Source organism: Rhinopithecus roxellana, chromosome 16 (genome assembly GCF_007565055.1).
Source record: "Rhinopithecus roxellana isolate Shanxi Qingling chromosome 16, ASM756505v1, whole genome shotgun sequence".
NCBI classification, from domain to species: Eukaryota; Metazoa; Chordata; class Mammalia; order Primates; family Cercopithecidae; genus Rhinopithecus; species Rhinopithecus roxellana.
The window spans coordinates 18,278,429-18,294,576 of record NC_044564.1 but is presented as its reverse complement, the minus strand read 5'-3'; the positions used below and the strand labels follow the sequence as shown (position 1 = coordinate 18,294,576).

At 45.1% G+C, this 16,148-nt stretch overlaps 1 protein-coding gene across 2 annotated transcripts in view; it reads right to left on the bottom strand.

Moving 5' to 3' along the window:
• The window catches only part of NUP188 (nucleoporin 188), a 66,718-nt gene that overhangs the window by 18,828 nt on the left and 31,742 nt on the right, over positions 1-16,148 (bottom strand). For both annotated transcript variants that reach the window (XM_030919095.1, XM_030919094.1), the window contains 12 exons: positions 11,023-11,088; positions 9,623-9,742; positions 8,960-9,086; positions 7,208-7,360; positions 6,535-6,661; positions 6,185-6,272; positions 6,015-6,091; positions 4,556-4,670; positions 2,576-2,696; positions 2,360-2,426; positions 1,543-1,671; positions 1,074-1,213 (listed from right to left, as the gene is read on the bottom strand). In XM_030919095.1, the coding sequence (XP_030774955.1) occupies positions 1,074-1,213; positions 1,543-1,671; positions 2,360-2,426; positions 2,576-2,696; positions 4,556-4,670; positions 6,015-6,091; positions 6,185-6,272; positions 6,535-6,661; positions 7,208-7,360; positions 8,960-9,086; positions 9,623-9,742; positions 11,023-11,088 (1,330 nt within the window). The remainder of the gene's footprint in view (positions 1-1,073; positions 1,214-1,542; positions 1,672-2,359; positions 2,427-2,575; positions 2,697-4,555; positions 4,671-6,014; positions 6,092-6,184; positions 6,273-6,534; positions 6,662-7,207; positions 7,361-8,959; positions 9,087-9,622; positions 9,743-11,022; positions 11,089-16,148) is intronic.

The window sequence follows — 16,148 nt, the reverse complement described above, 5'->3', positions numbered from 1 at the left end:
GACCACAGGCATATGCCACCAGGCCCAGCTATTTTTTTTTTTGTTGTTGTTGTTTTTGTATAGATGGGGATCTCCTTATGTTGCCCAAGCTGGTCTTGAACTCCTGGACTCAAAGGATCCTCCCCAGCCTCACTGTCCCAAAGTGCTGGGATTACAGACATGAGCCACCATGCCCAACTCTTTATTATAATCTTATTAGGAAGATACTACAGGTATCCATAATCTGAAAATCTGAAATTAGAGCACGGTGGCTCACGCCTGTAATCCCAGAACTTTGGGAGGCTGAAGAGGGCAAGTCACCTGAGGTCAGGAGTTCGAGACCAGCCTGGCCAACACGGCAAAAGCCTGTCTCTACAAAACAAAACCAAACAACAAAACAAAACGAAACAAAAATTAGCCGGGCATGGTAACAGATGCCTGTAATCCCAGCTACTCGGGAGGCTGAGGCAGGAGGACTGCTTGAACCCGGGAGGCAGATGCTGCAGTGAGCTGAGATTGCGCCACTGCACTCCAGCCTGGGCAACAGAGCTAGACCGTCTCAAAAAAAAAAAAAAAAAAAGTAAAAAATTTTTTAAAAATCTGGAATGTGTCAAAATCTCTAACTACAGCTCAAAGGAAATGCTCACTGGAACATTTTGGATTTATGCTAAACTGGTAAGTATACTGCAACTATTCCAAAACATGAAAAAAAAAAAATCTGAAACCCAAAACACTTCTGGTCCCAAGCATTTCAGATAAGGCATACTCAACCTGTACCATTATCCCCATTTTACAGATGAGAAATCAGAGACAGAGTTGTTTCATAATGCACCCAAGGTCAAACAGTTGATTGGATACAAAATTTGAACCAAGGCAGTCTGACTTCAAATCTGCATTTGTAACTATTATTCTATCATCAACAGGAGGCAGAAATAAAGTACCATCTAGTCCTTTTGTTTCCAATTTCAGGAAAGGAGGTGGTAATCATTCCCAAACTTCCTCAAGAAGCAGAAAATACTGTTGACATCCAAAAACACTGCCTAAAATACGTATTTATGAACAGAAATGTTACAGACTGGAAGAGAAATACATACCATGTTGTGAGAGAGCCTGTTCCAGGGGGGACACCACATTAGAAGGAGGTTTCAGCCGAATAACATTGTTGGTGACGGAGAATGCCAGTTTCACTGTCTTGATCAGCAGCTGGCCCTGCCCCTGGCCCTCTGCCCCATCACTAGGGTGCCAAATGGAAACCAAAGATGATTCAGACAGTATGACTTCATTCGCAACATATGTGCTCTCATGAATTAGATTCCAACAATAATCCCAGAGTTCAACAGCTTCTGTTAGAGGCCCCAGTCCAAACTAGGAGAGAGGAGGAGTAATCAACTCCCTTTGCTATATGCCAATCTATACAGCAGCCACTAGGGTATGTAAAGGCTACGTCCTAGGAAGAACAATGTCATCTTCTAAAAGCTACTACAAGTTAACTTAAACTGGAGTTATTAGTAACATGCAGGTACAATAAAGACAAACAAAGGGAAGGTGGAGAAGGAGCCCTACCTTCGAGGCTGAGCAGCCATCACCATGTCAATGGTGTCCACGCCAATGCCCATGATATTGATAACTGTCTGTCCTGCCTCTGTGTATGCAAGGCTGCAGATGCAGAGAGACTGCAGGCTGGGAGTATGACTAGAAGACAGAGGTGTTCTGAGTTACCAGGGAGTCACTCAGTGTATCTTGGAAGGAAGGGCATTGTCCAATTAGGCTAGGGTGGCTAACCTAACCTACTGGACACTGGAGACCAGCTCTCTGTAAGCTGAAAGCACTCTGATCACTTTCCTGAAATATACTTGATCACCTAAAGATCACCCTGAGAAGCAATCTAAATGTTCATCAAGTAACAGATACAGTACCCTTACTGAAAAGGATCATAATTAATCCATACGATCGAATGCATGGAACCATTAAAACAAGACATCTATAAGCAGTGGCATGGAAAGAAAGTTACAGTCAATATAGAAAGAGGAAAAAAACCGAGAATACATAGTAACTGGCCCTGGGAAGTAGATATATATGAAAAACAGTCTTGTCAGGAATGAACTTTTGTAAAGATCATAAAGAATGATTAATATATTAGTGTATGTGTACACACACACAACACACACACACACTATTCCTCTCTCTCTCATTCCTACTTCTCTGTCCATAGTGAGAAATGATACACAGGTCAATGGAAAGCAACTCACAGCCTCAAGATTACTGAGTTCTGGGCTCAAGCAAGGTAAATTCTCCGGAAGAAATGAGACAGGCTTTGCACAGCAAAAGCCTGTGTCTTGAATTGGCGAGCATCAAGCTCTAGTAATCAACCCTTCATTACCTGTTTTGCAGGTCTGTCTCATGGCACAGGTTCAGTATTGCATGAATCAGCTCCAGGATCAGGCAACCTGGACTCCAGAAAAGACAGAGGAATGATGTGGCCTTGTGTAATGACCCCTTATCTCAAGAAAGGGAAAGAAAAAAGCTCTCCAGGGGGCCAGAAATCCCCAGGTCTTCCCTGCCCATACCAGGTCTTCCCTGTCCATGCTGTCCTTACCAATCTGTTCCCTCACTCCATGAGAGTTGTAGCGCCACTTATGGTAGCTGGGAAGCATCTCCTTCAGCACAAACATTACACAGGGTACAAGTCCTTGGCTCTGGGTACTACCAAGTTGCCCCTACAAGAAACGATGCAGTAAGGGCTTCCACACATTTAAAGAAAAGTCATTTAGTTACCTAGAGATTTAATTTCAAAACCATAGATACGTCCAAAGGAAATCTAGGCAAACCTTGTTCAACAATGAAAAAAAAGACACATCAAAAGTGCTACTTTATAGTTGAACCCAAATTGTGGGTCTTTTCTAGAATAGAAAAAGCAATGAAAGAGAATGTCACAAAAGGCACCAACATGAAGAAAAGGGATGCAGGCTAAATCTGGACAGAAGGGAGGCACCTTAAACATAAAGGATAGAGGACTGCTGATAATGAACAATGCCACTTCACTATCATGATCACCAGTGGTCCCTAACCTCAATCCCATCACTGAAATACTAGAAAGGAGATCTGATGTGCAAAAATCTGATATCCAATGATATCTGTTAACTGTAGCATCCCTCTATTAAAAATGGGGACCTTTAGTAATATATAAATATCTATATTTATATTCCTATCTCTATATGCAATCTTTTTTTTCACCCCCAAGATGGAGTTTCACTCTTGTTGCCTAGGCTGGAGTGCAATGGCGTGATCTCGACTCGCTACAACCTCCGCCTCCCAGGTTCAAGGAATTCTCCTGCCTCAGCCTCCCGAGTAGCTGGGATTACAGGCGTCTGCCACCACACCCAGCTAATTTTTGTATTTTTAGTAGAGATGAGGTTTCACCATGTTGGCCAGGCTGGTATCGAACTCCTGACCTCAGGTGATCCATCCGCCTCGGCCTCCCAAAGTGCTGGGATTACAGGCATGAACCACTGTACCCAGCCTACAATCATTTCTTTTTAAGCATTCATTGATTCCTGCAGGCAGGAAGTATAGTTTTTTCCATGCATGACCCTCTTCTCAATCCCATGAGGTAGAGACCATATAGCATTCTATTTTAGAGACTCTAGGCCGGGCGCGGTGGCTCAAGCCTGTAATCCCAGCACTTTGGGAGGCCGAGACGGGCGGATCACGAGGTCAGGAGATCGAGACCATCCTGGCTAACACGGTGAAACACCGTCTCTACTAAAAAATACAAAAAACTAGCCGGGCGAGGTGGCGGGCGCCTGTAGTCCCAGCTACTCGGGAGGCTGAGGCAGGAGAATGATGTCAACCCAGGAGGCAGAGCTTGCAATGAGCTGAGATCCGGCCACTGCACTCCAGCCTGGGCGACAGAGCGAGACTCCGTCTCAAAAAAAAAAAAAAAAAAAAAAAAAATTAAAAAAAAAAAAAAGAGACTCTAAGATATTCTCTACTTGTTCAAGGTCATGTAGCTAGTAAGCTGTCAACCTGAATGTAAACCTAATTCTGACTCCAAAATTTATGCTCTATGTCATTATTTATGCTCTATGTCAGTATTTTTCAAACCGAGTTGTAACCCATTAGTAGATTATGAGATCAGTCTATGGTCAAAATTCACTTAAACAGGGAGGAGACTGAATAGAAAATATCAGAGTACAACTTGTGTAAGAATAAATGTTGTACTATGAAATTCTGCTTTAGGAATATACATACATGTATATATATTGGGACATATTATCCCGGGTTACTGTCAAAATAGCTTGACAGTCACTGCAATACCCTTTTGGCCTCTTCCATTCTACTTCATAAACCTTCCAATTATTAAATAAATTCACATAATTAAGCACCTAATAGAGCACATACTGGCACATAGTAGGTACTCAATACATAGAAACTGTTGTCACTATAACTTCAAAATGACTACTCTGCCTACAGACAAGAAGATTACAGCAGCAGGGGCCAGGGAAGCTATTTCAGAGTCATCTGACCAGACTGGACATTTTCTTTCCTGTCCTTCGTGAACACAATCAGACTGTACCTTGACGAGGGTGGTGATCAAGCGCAGAAAGGCAACAGTGACCCCATACTCGCCCTGAGGCTGCTCACTATTCATCAAGAGGTTTCCATACCCTCCAGCGTTCATCCCTTCCGCACTGGAAATAAGTAGAGGGAAAAAAATGATGGGGAAACTTCAGGGTTTCAAGAAACTAATCATAAAGCATTCTTGTTATAGTCTAGATGACTTAGCATAAAATAGAAAATCTCTCCAATGGAAATAATCCAATCAAGACAGTTCTGTACCCAAGGTAAACATTAAGAATATGTTTTACTGATGTAAAACCTCAAGAGATTGAAAGTAAAAGTAAAAAAATCAAAGGAACATCAGGGAAATATTTTGTCGAGAGAGAGCAAGGCGAGAACGCTCAGGTAGTAAGATGGAGCCTATGTACTGGTAAGTGGTCTACTCGCCAAGCTCAAAAACCATGAAATGAGAAAAAGTACAGAGTGATTGTGGCTTAATAATGGGACAACAAGTCCCTCAATCTAGACACCTCTGGATTTTCTGGGCTGGAAAGTAAATGCTCACATACTAACATGATTGATGTTGGATAAATCTCTCTTGCTCTCAGCCGGGCACCGTGGCTCATGCCTGTAATCCCAACACTTTGGGAGGCCAAGGCGGGCAGATCAGTTGGGGTTAGGAGTTTGAGACCAGCCTGGCCAACATGGTGAAACATCATCTCTACCAAAAATGCAAAATTACCGGGGTGTGGTGGCGAATGCCTGAAATCCCAGCTACTCGGGAGGCTGAGGCAGGAGAATCACTTGAACCTGGGAGGCGGAGGTTGCACTGAGCCAAGATCACGCCATTGCACTCCAGCCAGAGCAACAAGAGCGCAACTCCATCTCAAAAAAAAATAAATAAATAAATCAGGCTGGGCGTGGTGGCTCACGCCTATAATCCAGCACTTTGAGAAGCTAAGGCGGGCAGATCACTTGAGACCAGGAGTTCCAGACCAGTCTGGCCAACATGGTGAGATCCCGTCTCTATTAAAAATACAAAAAATTAGCCAGGTATGGTGGCGCACATCTGTAATGCTGGCTACTGGGAAGGCTGAGGTGGGAGAATTACTTGAACCCAGGAGGCGGAGGTTGCAGTGAGCTGAGATCGCACCACTGCACTCCGGCCTCGGCAACAGAGCGAAACTCCATCTCAAAAAATAAAATAAATAAATAAATAAATTAGCTGGGCATGGTGGCTCGAGCCTGTAATCCCAGCTACTCAGGAGGCTGAAACACAACAACCGCTTGAACATGGGAGGTGGAGGCTGCACCACTGCACTCCAGCCTGGGCAACAGAGTGAGACTCCATCTCAATCAACCAATCAACCAATCAATAAAATAAAATAAAATAAAATAAAGAAACCTAGGCTAGACCTGAGACATATGTGGTTCTCACTAGGGAATATGGCCCACCACCCTAGGACCTGGCTCACCTAATCATCTGACTCAGGCTGGAGACAGGATGGGCCACAAATGGTAAAAAGCCTGTGTGATGAAGATCAGTCCAGACCTGAGAAGGAAAAGGAAGAGTTAAATGCCCACGTATCTTCAGGTATGTGCCAAGTGCTACATTTTTGGCTGTTAGGAAGATCTGGTGTCTCACCTTTGCTGGATTGCGGGCAGCCAAAACAGTTAAGCAGTTGACACAAGAAGCAATGACATCCACAGGTGGGGAGATCACTGTCGTTAACCTGGTTGGAGAACAATGCACTATACTCAATAAAGCAAATAATACAACTGGTTCCCTCACAAACATTTTTCCAGTTCTCTCCCCAGTCTCTCCCCTCAGCAGACATGTAAAAACAGGAAAACCCTCACAGATAAAAAAATAGGAACACCAAGGAACATGCATGAACTTTAACCCAGTGGGTATGTGTCCAGGTTCCTGCAAACTGAGGGCACAAGTGCTGAGATGTCTACCGGGCAGCTGAGGGTCAGTCAAGACAGACTCACCGCTGCAGCAGCATGTAGATGCGAGACGTGATGGGCAGGAGGCAGTCTGCTACCGACAGGTCTGTACTGATGACCTTATGGACAAGATCAATGATGGGTTTGACTCGCTGGCAGTGCTGAATCACATCTGAGGAGAAAGACAGCCTGTGACCTCATGGCAAACAACCCCTTTAAGACCACTGAACAGTCTCTGAGACCCAGATACACAAATCAGACAAATCACAATCTTGATGGTTCTGAATTTTTTTTTTTTTTTTTTTTTTTTTTTTTTTTTTTTTTTTTTTTTTTTTTTTTTTGAGACGGAGTCTTGCTCTGTCGCCCAGGTTGGAGTGCAGTGGCCGGATCTCAGCTCACTGCAAGCTCCGCCTCCCGGGTTCACGCCATTCTCCTGCCTCAGCCTCCCAAGTAGCTGGGACTACAGGCGCCGCCACCTCGCCCGGCTAGTTTTTGTATTTTTTAGTAGAGACGGGGTTTCACCGTGTTCACCAGGATGGTCTCGAACTCCTGACCTCGTGATCCGCCCGTCTCGGCCTCCCAAAGTGCTGGGATTACAGGCTTGAGCCACCGCGCCCGGCCGATGGTTCTGAATTTTATGTAGATATTCTATTTTCTAAATCCTCCAAGCACGTCCACTTTTCCTCCTCGTAGTGATATTTCCCAAAGCTGACCTTACCTGCAGTTGAAACAACATGAAGCAACATTTCAATCTCACAGGTAAAGAGGGTCCAGCTGCTATAGGAGTATTCCCAGCGTACCAGGTATGCCCTATCATCCAACATTACTTGGCCCACAGTGCCTTGAGGTATGCGAAGGTTAGTTTGACCCCCTAAGAGAGAAAGAGAAATTAGTCTAATATCTGAGGATAAATAAAAAATGTAACTCCTCTACTAGACATCAATATTTTAAATACACAGAGATACACAAACTCACAGACTCTCTCTCTCTCTTTTTTTTTTTTTGAGACAGAGTCTCACTCTTGCCCAGGCTGGAGTGCAGTGGCGTGATCTTGGCTCGCTGCAACCTCCGCCTCCTGGGTTCAAGTGATTCTCGTGCCTCAGCCTCCAGAGTAGCTGGGACTACAGGCGCCGCCACCTCGCCCGGCTAGTTTTTTGTATTTTTAGTAGAGACGGGGTTTCACCGTGTTAGCCAGGATGGTCTCGATCTCCTGACCTCGTGATCCGCCCGTCTCGGCCTCCCAAAGTGCTGGGATTACAGGCTTGAGCCACCGTGCCCGGCCTAATTTTTGTATTTTTAGTAGAGACGGGGTTTTACCATGTTGGTCAGGTTGGTCTCAAACTCCTAGCCTCAAGTGATTTGCCTGTCTCGGCCTCCCAAAGTTCTGGGATTCACAGGCTCTCTTCTTAGTAGCTAACATTCCTACGGCTTTTTCATTTAAAATACCCAAAAAAGTTCTTCTCATGTAGACAAGTTTCTTTTTTCTTTGAGATGGAGTTTCACTCTTGTTGCCCAGGCTGGAATGCAATGGCATGATCTTAGCTCACTGCAACCTCCACTTCCCGAATTCAAACGATTCTCCTGCCTCAGCCTCCCGAGTAGCTGGGATTACAGGCATGCACCACCACGCCGAGCTAATTTTGTATTTTTAGTAGAGACAGGGTTTCACCATGTTGGTCAGGCTGGTCTCGAACTCCCGACCTCAGGTGATCGCCCATTTCGGCCTCCCAAAGTGTTGGGATTATAGTCGTGAGCCACCACACCTGGCTGACAAGTGACTCTTTCTACATGTCTGAAAATCATTTGAATGCAAAGAATAGTTTTCCATTCAAATGATGATAACAATACCTCATAGGACTGCTAGGACCTAGATCACTGGAGAAGTCAGTGGTGATGATGCCAGGATTAAAACAGTGAGGCTAGGCTGGGCACGGAGGCTCACACCTGTAATCCCAGCACTTTGCGAGGCCGAGGCAGGCGGATCACAAGGTCAGGAGATCGAGACCATCTTGGCTAACACGGTGAAACCCCATCTGTACTAAAAATACAACAAATTAGCCGGGCGTGGTGGCGGGCTCCTGTAGTCTCAGCTACTCGGGAGGCTGAAGCAGGAGAATGGCGTGAACCCGGGAGGCGGAGCTTGCAGTGAGCCGAGATCGTGCCACTGCACGCCAGCCTGGGTGACAGAGCAGGATTCTGTCTCAAGAAAAAAAAAAGGCTATTCCCTCTATATTTTCCTCTTTGAGCACCTGGAATAGATATGAGCCTCAAAGTATAACTGGCTGGGTGCACTGGCTCACGTCTGTAATCCCAGTGCTTTGGGAGGCTAAGGTGGGAGAATCACTTGAGTCCAGGAGTTTGAGGCTTCAGTGAGCTATGATCATGCCACTGCATTCCAGATTGGGTGAGACAGCAAGACACCAGAAAAAAAAAAAAAGCTGTCAAAAAACGGGGGATCTCTTTATCTCACCAAGGGGATAAAGGAGTTTGGGTGTTTGTCTCCGCCAAAGAGTTCCATCTTCATGGGAGATTACATCATGAGGCTTGTGTTTATAAAGTTCATTGTAGAAAGACATCTTATCCAAGAAGCTATATACCTGCCAACAGAAAAAACCATCACACATTCCCCTCCAGGATAAGCAAGGGGAGGTCCCAGGCTGCTCTCTCAACCAGACTCTCAAACTTCGAGAAGCCCACCACTGTGACTGTTCTTGGAATTGCCTTCTGCTCCCCTCACCAAATCTGCACTATGCTTTAACACTCAACTCAAGTCCCCATCACTCCACAAGGGCAGTTATCTCTCCTGAACAGTATGGTCTTTATTGCTCAAATGATATTTACTCCATAACACCTGGCTCTTAGCTATTTATTTCTTATATCTAGTAACTTCTAAGTAGATATTAAGGAACTTTATACTTAGTCTTAGTCCCACAGTATCTACAATAAGTGCTTAATGAAATATTATTTAGTTTTATAGAATTGAGGTGCTATCTTTGGTATCTTTCATTCACCTTCAGAATAACTTTTGTCATGGCAGTAGAACTGCAATGTGGAAAGCAAAAAAGATTCCTATTTTATAAAGTCTCCATAAAGAATCTCCCATTCTCTTTACTTACCTGACTGAGCAACTTACCTTTTTGGCAGTGGACTTCCCTGATACCAGGGCTCGGAGCAGTTGCAGGAGTGGGGAGAGGAGGTGGGGAAACATGCCACACACACTGTCCAGAATGATCCCAAGGCCCGAAGTTGGCTCCTGTGGTGGAAGGGGACAAATCACTGATCTTCACATTATCCACAAATTAACATCTCTCCAAATTTCCCAGCAATCATGAGAAAATTTAGAATTAATCTTTCCTTTTAGACAGATATCATCCCTCCTTAATAATTTAAGACTTTCACATTTCCACTGAAAAAGGATATAAAACAATTGATTTAGTGAGGGACCTAAAAAGAGACTACTATTCTATCTAGTGACCTCTTCCCAGCCATCCTTTCTATGGAAAGACAGTATTGTTCACCTGTGCATTACATGTTTCCACTAAAGTGCAAACTACCCAACTATGTCAGCAGTTAGCTACCATACAGGAGCCACAGATCCTCACTCTAGATACTGTTTCATACCAGCTTCTCCTAGGAGCACTGTGGTTCTAGAACATCAGACAGCATCTTACAAAACAGAGGGTAAAATATACAGGTAGATCATCAGTTGGATCTTGAGGTTTGAGGTTATTATCAACACTCAGAGCAAGTACTGGTGAGAAATTGTTCTTTTCAAAGCCAAATTCTCACTCTAACTAGTTATAATACCCTGACAACTCATAGGCTACAGTTACAATCTCCTAAAAGTACTTTCAAGAGCTGCGGGAACACTGGTGTCTAAAACACTGCCATATATGAAAACAAAAAACTGGTGGGTTGGAAGGCCGGGCGCAGTGGCTCACGCCTGTAATCCCAGCACTTTGGGAGGCTGAGGTGGGCGGATCACAAGGTCAGGAGATCAAGACCAGCCTGGTCAACATAGTGAAACCCCATCTCTACTAAAAAATACAAAAAATTAGCGGGACATGGTGGGCGGGCGCCTGTAATCCCAGCTACTTGGGAGGCTGAGGCAGGAGAATTGCTTAAACTCGGGAGGCAGAGGTTGCAGTGAGCCGAGATTGCGCCATTGCACTCCAGCCTGGGCAACAGAGCAAGACTCCATCTCAAAAGACAAAACAAAACAAAAACAAAACAAAACAAAAAAACTGGTGGGTTGGAGACAGCACACTGGTATGGTAATAATGTGGGCTGCAGACTCAAGTCAGAACTGGGTTTTGGCTGCCTCTTTCTAAGTGTGACTTTGAGCAAATCATTTCACATCTCCAAGTGTCATATGTCATCACATTAAAAGAGGGACAGTAATAGTATGTAGTTCATACATTTTTATGAAGATTAAGTGAGAAAATACACATGAATGCTTAGTACAAAACCTGTACGAAAACAAGTGTTTGATCAATTCTTTTGCTATGCAGTGACTCTCTCTGACATACTTACTGTTCCCCAGAACAGTTCCGGAAGAGAAGGGTCGGCCAGGACTTCACATGCTGTATCAATTATATCCTGTTTACGGAGGGGAGAAAAACGGATCATTTTCCCTAGCTGAACCAGTCTATCTTTATTATTGTATTCTTTTGAAATAAAAACACCAAAACACCAATAAACACTAAAGTGGGATGACTACTTCAATCCAGGAGTTCCAGAGCACCCTGGGCAACATAGTAAATCCTCATCTTGAAAACAAATAAATAAAATAAAATAAAATAATAAAATAAAATAAAATATAAAATAAAATAAAATAAACATCTTAATATAGAAAGTCAGAAAGAACTGGTTAAGAATTGGTTGGTTGGTTGGCTGGGTGCGGGCGTTACCCCTATAATTTTAACCCTTTGGGAGGCTGAGGCCAGCAGATCACTTGAGGTCAGGAGTTCAAGACCAGCCTGGCCAACATGGTGAAACCCTGTGTCTACTAAAAATATGAAAGTTAGGCCGGGCGCGGTGGTTCAAGCCTGTAATACCAGCACTTTGGGAGGCCGAGACGGGCGGATCACGAGGTCAGGAGATCGAGACCATCCTGGCTAACACGGTGAAACCCCGTCTCTACCAAAAAATACAAAAAACTAGCCGGGCGTGGTGGCGGGCGCTTGTAGTCCCAGCTACTTGGGAGGCTGAGGCAGGAGAATGGCGTGAACCCGGGAGGCGGAGCTTGCAGTGAGCTGAGATCTGGCCACTGCACTCCAGCCTGGGCGACAGAGCGAGACTCCGCCTCAAAAAAAAAAAAAAAAAAAAAAAAAATGAAAGTTAGCCAGGCGTGGTGGCGCACACCTTGTAATCCCAGCTACTTGGGTGACTGAGGCATGAGAATCACTTGAACCCAGGCAATGGAGGTAGCAGTGAGCCGAGATCACACCACTGTGCTCTAGCCCGGGCAATAAAGTAAGGCTCTGTCTCAAAAAAACAAACAAAAAACTGCTTAAGGGTGGATGGGTTGGCAGACTGATTTATTTGTTTATGTTTAGAGAAGACAAGGTCATACTCTATCACCCAGCCTAGAGTGCAAGAATTCTGGGTGAGTGGGTTTGTTTCTTTTTTTTTTTGAGACGGAGTCTCGCTCTGTCACCCAGGCTGGAGTGCACTGGCCGGATCTCAGCTCACTGCAAGCTCCACGCTCCGCCTCCCGGGTTTACGCCATTCTCCTGCCTCAGCCTCCCGAGTAGCTGGGACTACAGGCGCCCGCCACCTCGCCCGGCTAGTTTTTTTGTATTTTTTAGTAGAGACGGGGTTTCACCATGTTAGCCAGGATGGTCTCGATCTCCTGACCTCGTGATCCGCCCGTCTCGGCCTCCCAAAGTGCTGGGATTACAGGCTTGAGCCACCGCGCCCGGCCTGTTTCTTTCTTTTTAACCTTTTCATTTTTTGAGACAGAGTCTCACTCTGCCGCCCAGGCTGGAGTGGTGTGGCACGATCTCGGCTCACTGCAAGCTCCGTCTCCCAGGTTCACACCATTCTCCTGCCTCAGCCTCCAGAGTAGCTGGGACTACAGGCACCTGCCACCACACCAGGCTAATTTTTTGTATTTTTAGGAGAGACAGGGTTTCACCATGTTAGCCAGGATGGTCTCGATCTCCTGACCTCGTGATCCGCCCGCCTTAGCCTCCCAAAGTGCTGGGATTACAGGCGTGAATCCAGCCTCTTTTTACCTTTTTTGTATGTATGTATGTATGTAAGTAGATACGTATCTATTTTTAGAGACAGGGTCTTGCTATTGCCAAGACTGGAGTGCAGTGGCACCATCATAGCTCACTGCAGCCTTTAACTCCTGGGTTTAAGTGATCTTCTCACCTCGGCCTCCTAAACCACTAGGTTATAGGAGTGTACCACCATGCCGAGCCAAGAACTCTAGGTTTAAAAAGTAAGATGATATCCTGTCCAGGGTGTGTTGTGTCTGCTGTGTAATGTTAGACAAATTCATCTCCCTGAACCAGAAATGCTTTATCTGTAAGATGGGGACAGTAATATCTGCTTCAGAGTAGAATTATAAGTAAGGATTATAAATAAGGATTAAATGAGATAAGGTACGTGGAAGTAGACTGTAAATTCAAAAATGCCACATAAATGTAAGTTATTACTAGGCTCAGCTAGACTGCTCTCCTAGAGGGCACAAACAATGTCTGTCTTTTTTTTTTAGACGAAGTTTCACTGTTTCACCCAGACTGGAGTGTAATGGCATGATCTTGGCTCACTGCAACCTCCGCCTCCCCAGTTTAAGCAATTCTCCTGCCTCAGCCGCCTGAGTAACTGGGATTACAGGCGCCCACCACCGTGCCCAGCTAATCTCTGCATTTTAGTTTCATCATGTTGGCTGGGCTGGTCTCAAACTCCTGACCTCAGGTGGCCCGTCTGTCTTGGCCTCCCAAAGTGCTGGGATTACAGACATGAGCCACTGTGCCTGGCCAAGAACAATGTCTTTAATTGTTCTATCCTTAGCACTTAGCACAGAGCTTAGCAAACACAGGGAATCTAATAAATGCTCACTGAATGATTTCTTTAAAATCCAAGTACCAGGACTCCTGCAACTCTAATGTTTTTGTTGTTGTTGTTGATATGGGGGGGTCTCACCCCGTCTCCCAGGTTGGAGTACAGTGACGCCATCTCAGCACACTGCAACCTGTGTCTCCCAGGCAAGCAATCCTACCTTAGCCTCCTGAGTAGCTGGGACTACCGGTGCACGCCACCATGCTCAGCTAACTTTTTGTATTTTTGGTAGAGACAGGGCTTCATCATGTTGCCCAGGCTGGTCCTGAACTCCTGAGCTCAGGTGATCCGCCCGCCTTGGCCTCCCAAAGTGCTGGGATTACAGGTGTGGGCCACAGTGCCTGGCCCTAATATGTTAATATCAATCCTCCAGGTGTAAGGTCAGGTCAAAAATAACCAGAAATCTCCCAGAGTCCACCAACTTTGTTCTATGCCCATGACCTTTAGAAACTGAGTCTTTTTTTTTTTTTGAGACAAAGTTTCGCTCTGGTTGCCCAGGCTGGAGTGCAATCGTCACAGTCTCGGCTCCACCTTCTGGGTTCAAGAAATTCTCCTGCCTCAGCCTCCCAAGTAGCTGGGATTACAGGCGCCTGCCACCATGTCCAGCTAATTTTTGTATTTTTAGTAAAGACAGGGCTTCACCATGTTGGTCAGGCTAATCTCAAACTCCTGACTTCAGGTGATCTGCCCTCTTTGGTCTCCCAAAGTGCTGGGATTACAGGAATAAGCCACCATACCTAGCCTCTAGAGATTGAGTCTTTCAATTCAACACAAAATCATTTCTCTCCAATAATAAAAAAATTTTAATTTTCACCAAGTTAGTCAATTTACAGAACAAGTTACTAGTCACTGAAAATGAACACAGTGATTTAGTTTTCAGGATACCCATCAAATATCATTTCCCACTAAAAATAACCAAGGCTCCTTGGAATAAGCAGATTCCAGGTCTGACGCAAGAATCTTACAAGATAATCCTGTAGCATCTTGTACCAGAAAGCAACAGAGAAAAGAGGCAAAGCACAGTGGCTCACACCTATAATCCTAGCACTTTGACAGGCCGAGGCATGCGGATCACTTGAGGTCAGGAGTTTGAGATCAGCCTGGCCAACAAGGTGAAACGCAATCTCTACTAAAAGTACAAAAACCAGCCAGATATGGTGGCTCACACCTGTAATCCCAGCTGCTCAGGGGGATGACGCAGGAAAATCACTGGAACCCAGGAGACAGAGGTTGCAGTGAGCTGATATCGCGCCACTGTACTCTAGCCTGGGCAACAGATGAGACTCCGTTTCAAAAAAATAAAAAATAAACATAGGCCTGGTGCAGTGGTTCATGCCTGTAATCCCAGCACTTTGGGAGGATGACGCAGGCGGATCACTTGAGGTCAGGAGTTTGAGGCCAGCCTGACCAACATGGCAAAACCCCATCTCTATTAAAGATACTAAAATTAGCCAGACGTGGTGGCATGCACCTGTAAACCCAGCTACTCAGGAGACTGAGGCAGGAGAATTGCTTGAACACGGGAGGCGGAGGTTGAAATGAGTGGAGATCACGCCACTTACTCTCCAGCCTGCGTGACAGAGCAAGACTCCGTATTAAAGAAAAATAAATAAGGCCAGGCCCCGTGGCTCACGCCTGTAATCCCAGCACTTTGGGAGGCCGAGGCAGACGGATCACGAGGTCAGGAGATCGAGACCCTCCTGGTTAACACGGTGAAACCCTGTCTCTACTAAAAATACAAAAAATTTAGCCAGGCGTGATGGCGGGCACTGTAGACCCAGCTACTCGGGAGGCTGAGGCAGGAGAATGGCATGAACTCAGGAGGTGGAGCTTGCAGCAAGCCGAGATCGTGCCACTGCACTCCAGCCTGGGTGACAGAGCGAGACTCTGTCTCAAAAAAAAAAAAAAAAGAAAAGAAAAGAAAAAGAAATTAATTAAATTTTAAAAGGAAGCAACAGAGAAAAAAAAAAGAAAGCAACAGAGCTATCACAATATATAAGGGTAGTGTCAAACAGATTTAGAAAGCTATTACAGGCCAAAGATGGCACAATCTGAGCATAAGAAAAATAACTTCAGCCGGGCATGGTGGCTCACACCTGTAATCCCAGTACTTCTGGGAGGCAGAGGCGGGCAGATCACCTGAGGTCAGGAGTTTAGGACCAGCCTGGCCAACATGGCAAAACTCTGTCTCTACAAGAAAAACACAAAAATTAGCTGAGCATGGTGGCACACGCCTGTAGTCCCAGCCACTCAGGAGGCTAGAGTGAAAAGATCATCTAAACCTAGGGGGTGCAGGTTGAAGTGGGACGAGATCGCACCACCGTACTCTGCACTCCAGCCTGTCTCCAAAACACAAAAAGAGACAATATTTTCTGTGGGGGCTTTTGTGTGATAACGGTTGTAATGTTAAGTTTTGTTGAAATGTTTGTAGATCAAGTTAAATAGTATCTGACAATTGCTTTGAAATAATCAAGGAGGGAAGGGGCAGAAAAAAGATTATCCATGAGATGACAACAGGTAAAAGCTGGTGATGGGCTCATGGAGTTCATTATGTAATTTTGTCTTCTCTGGTGTAAGTTTGAAAT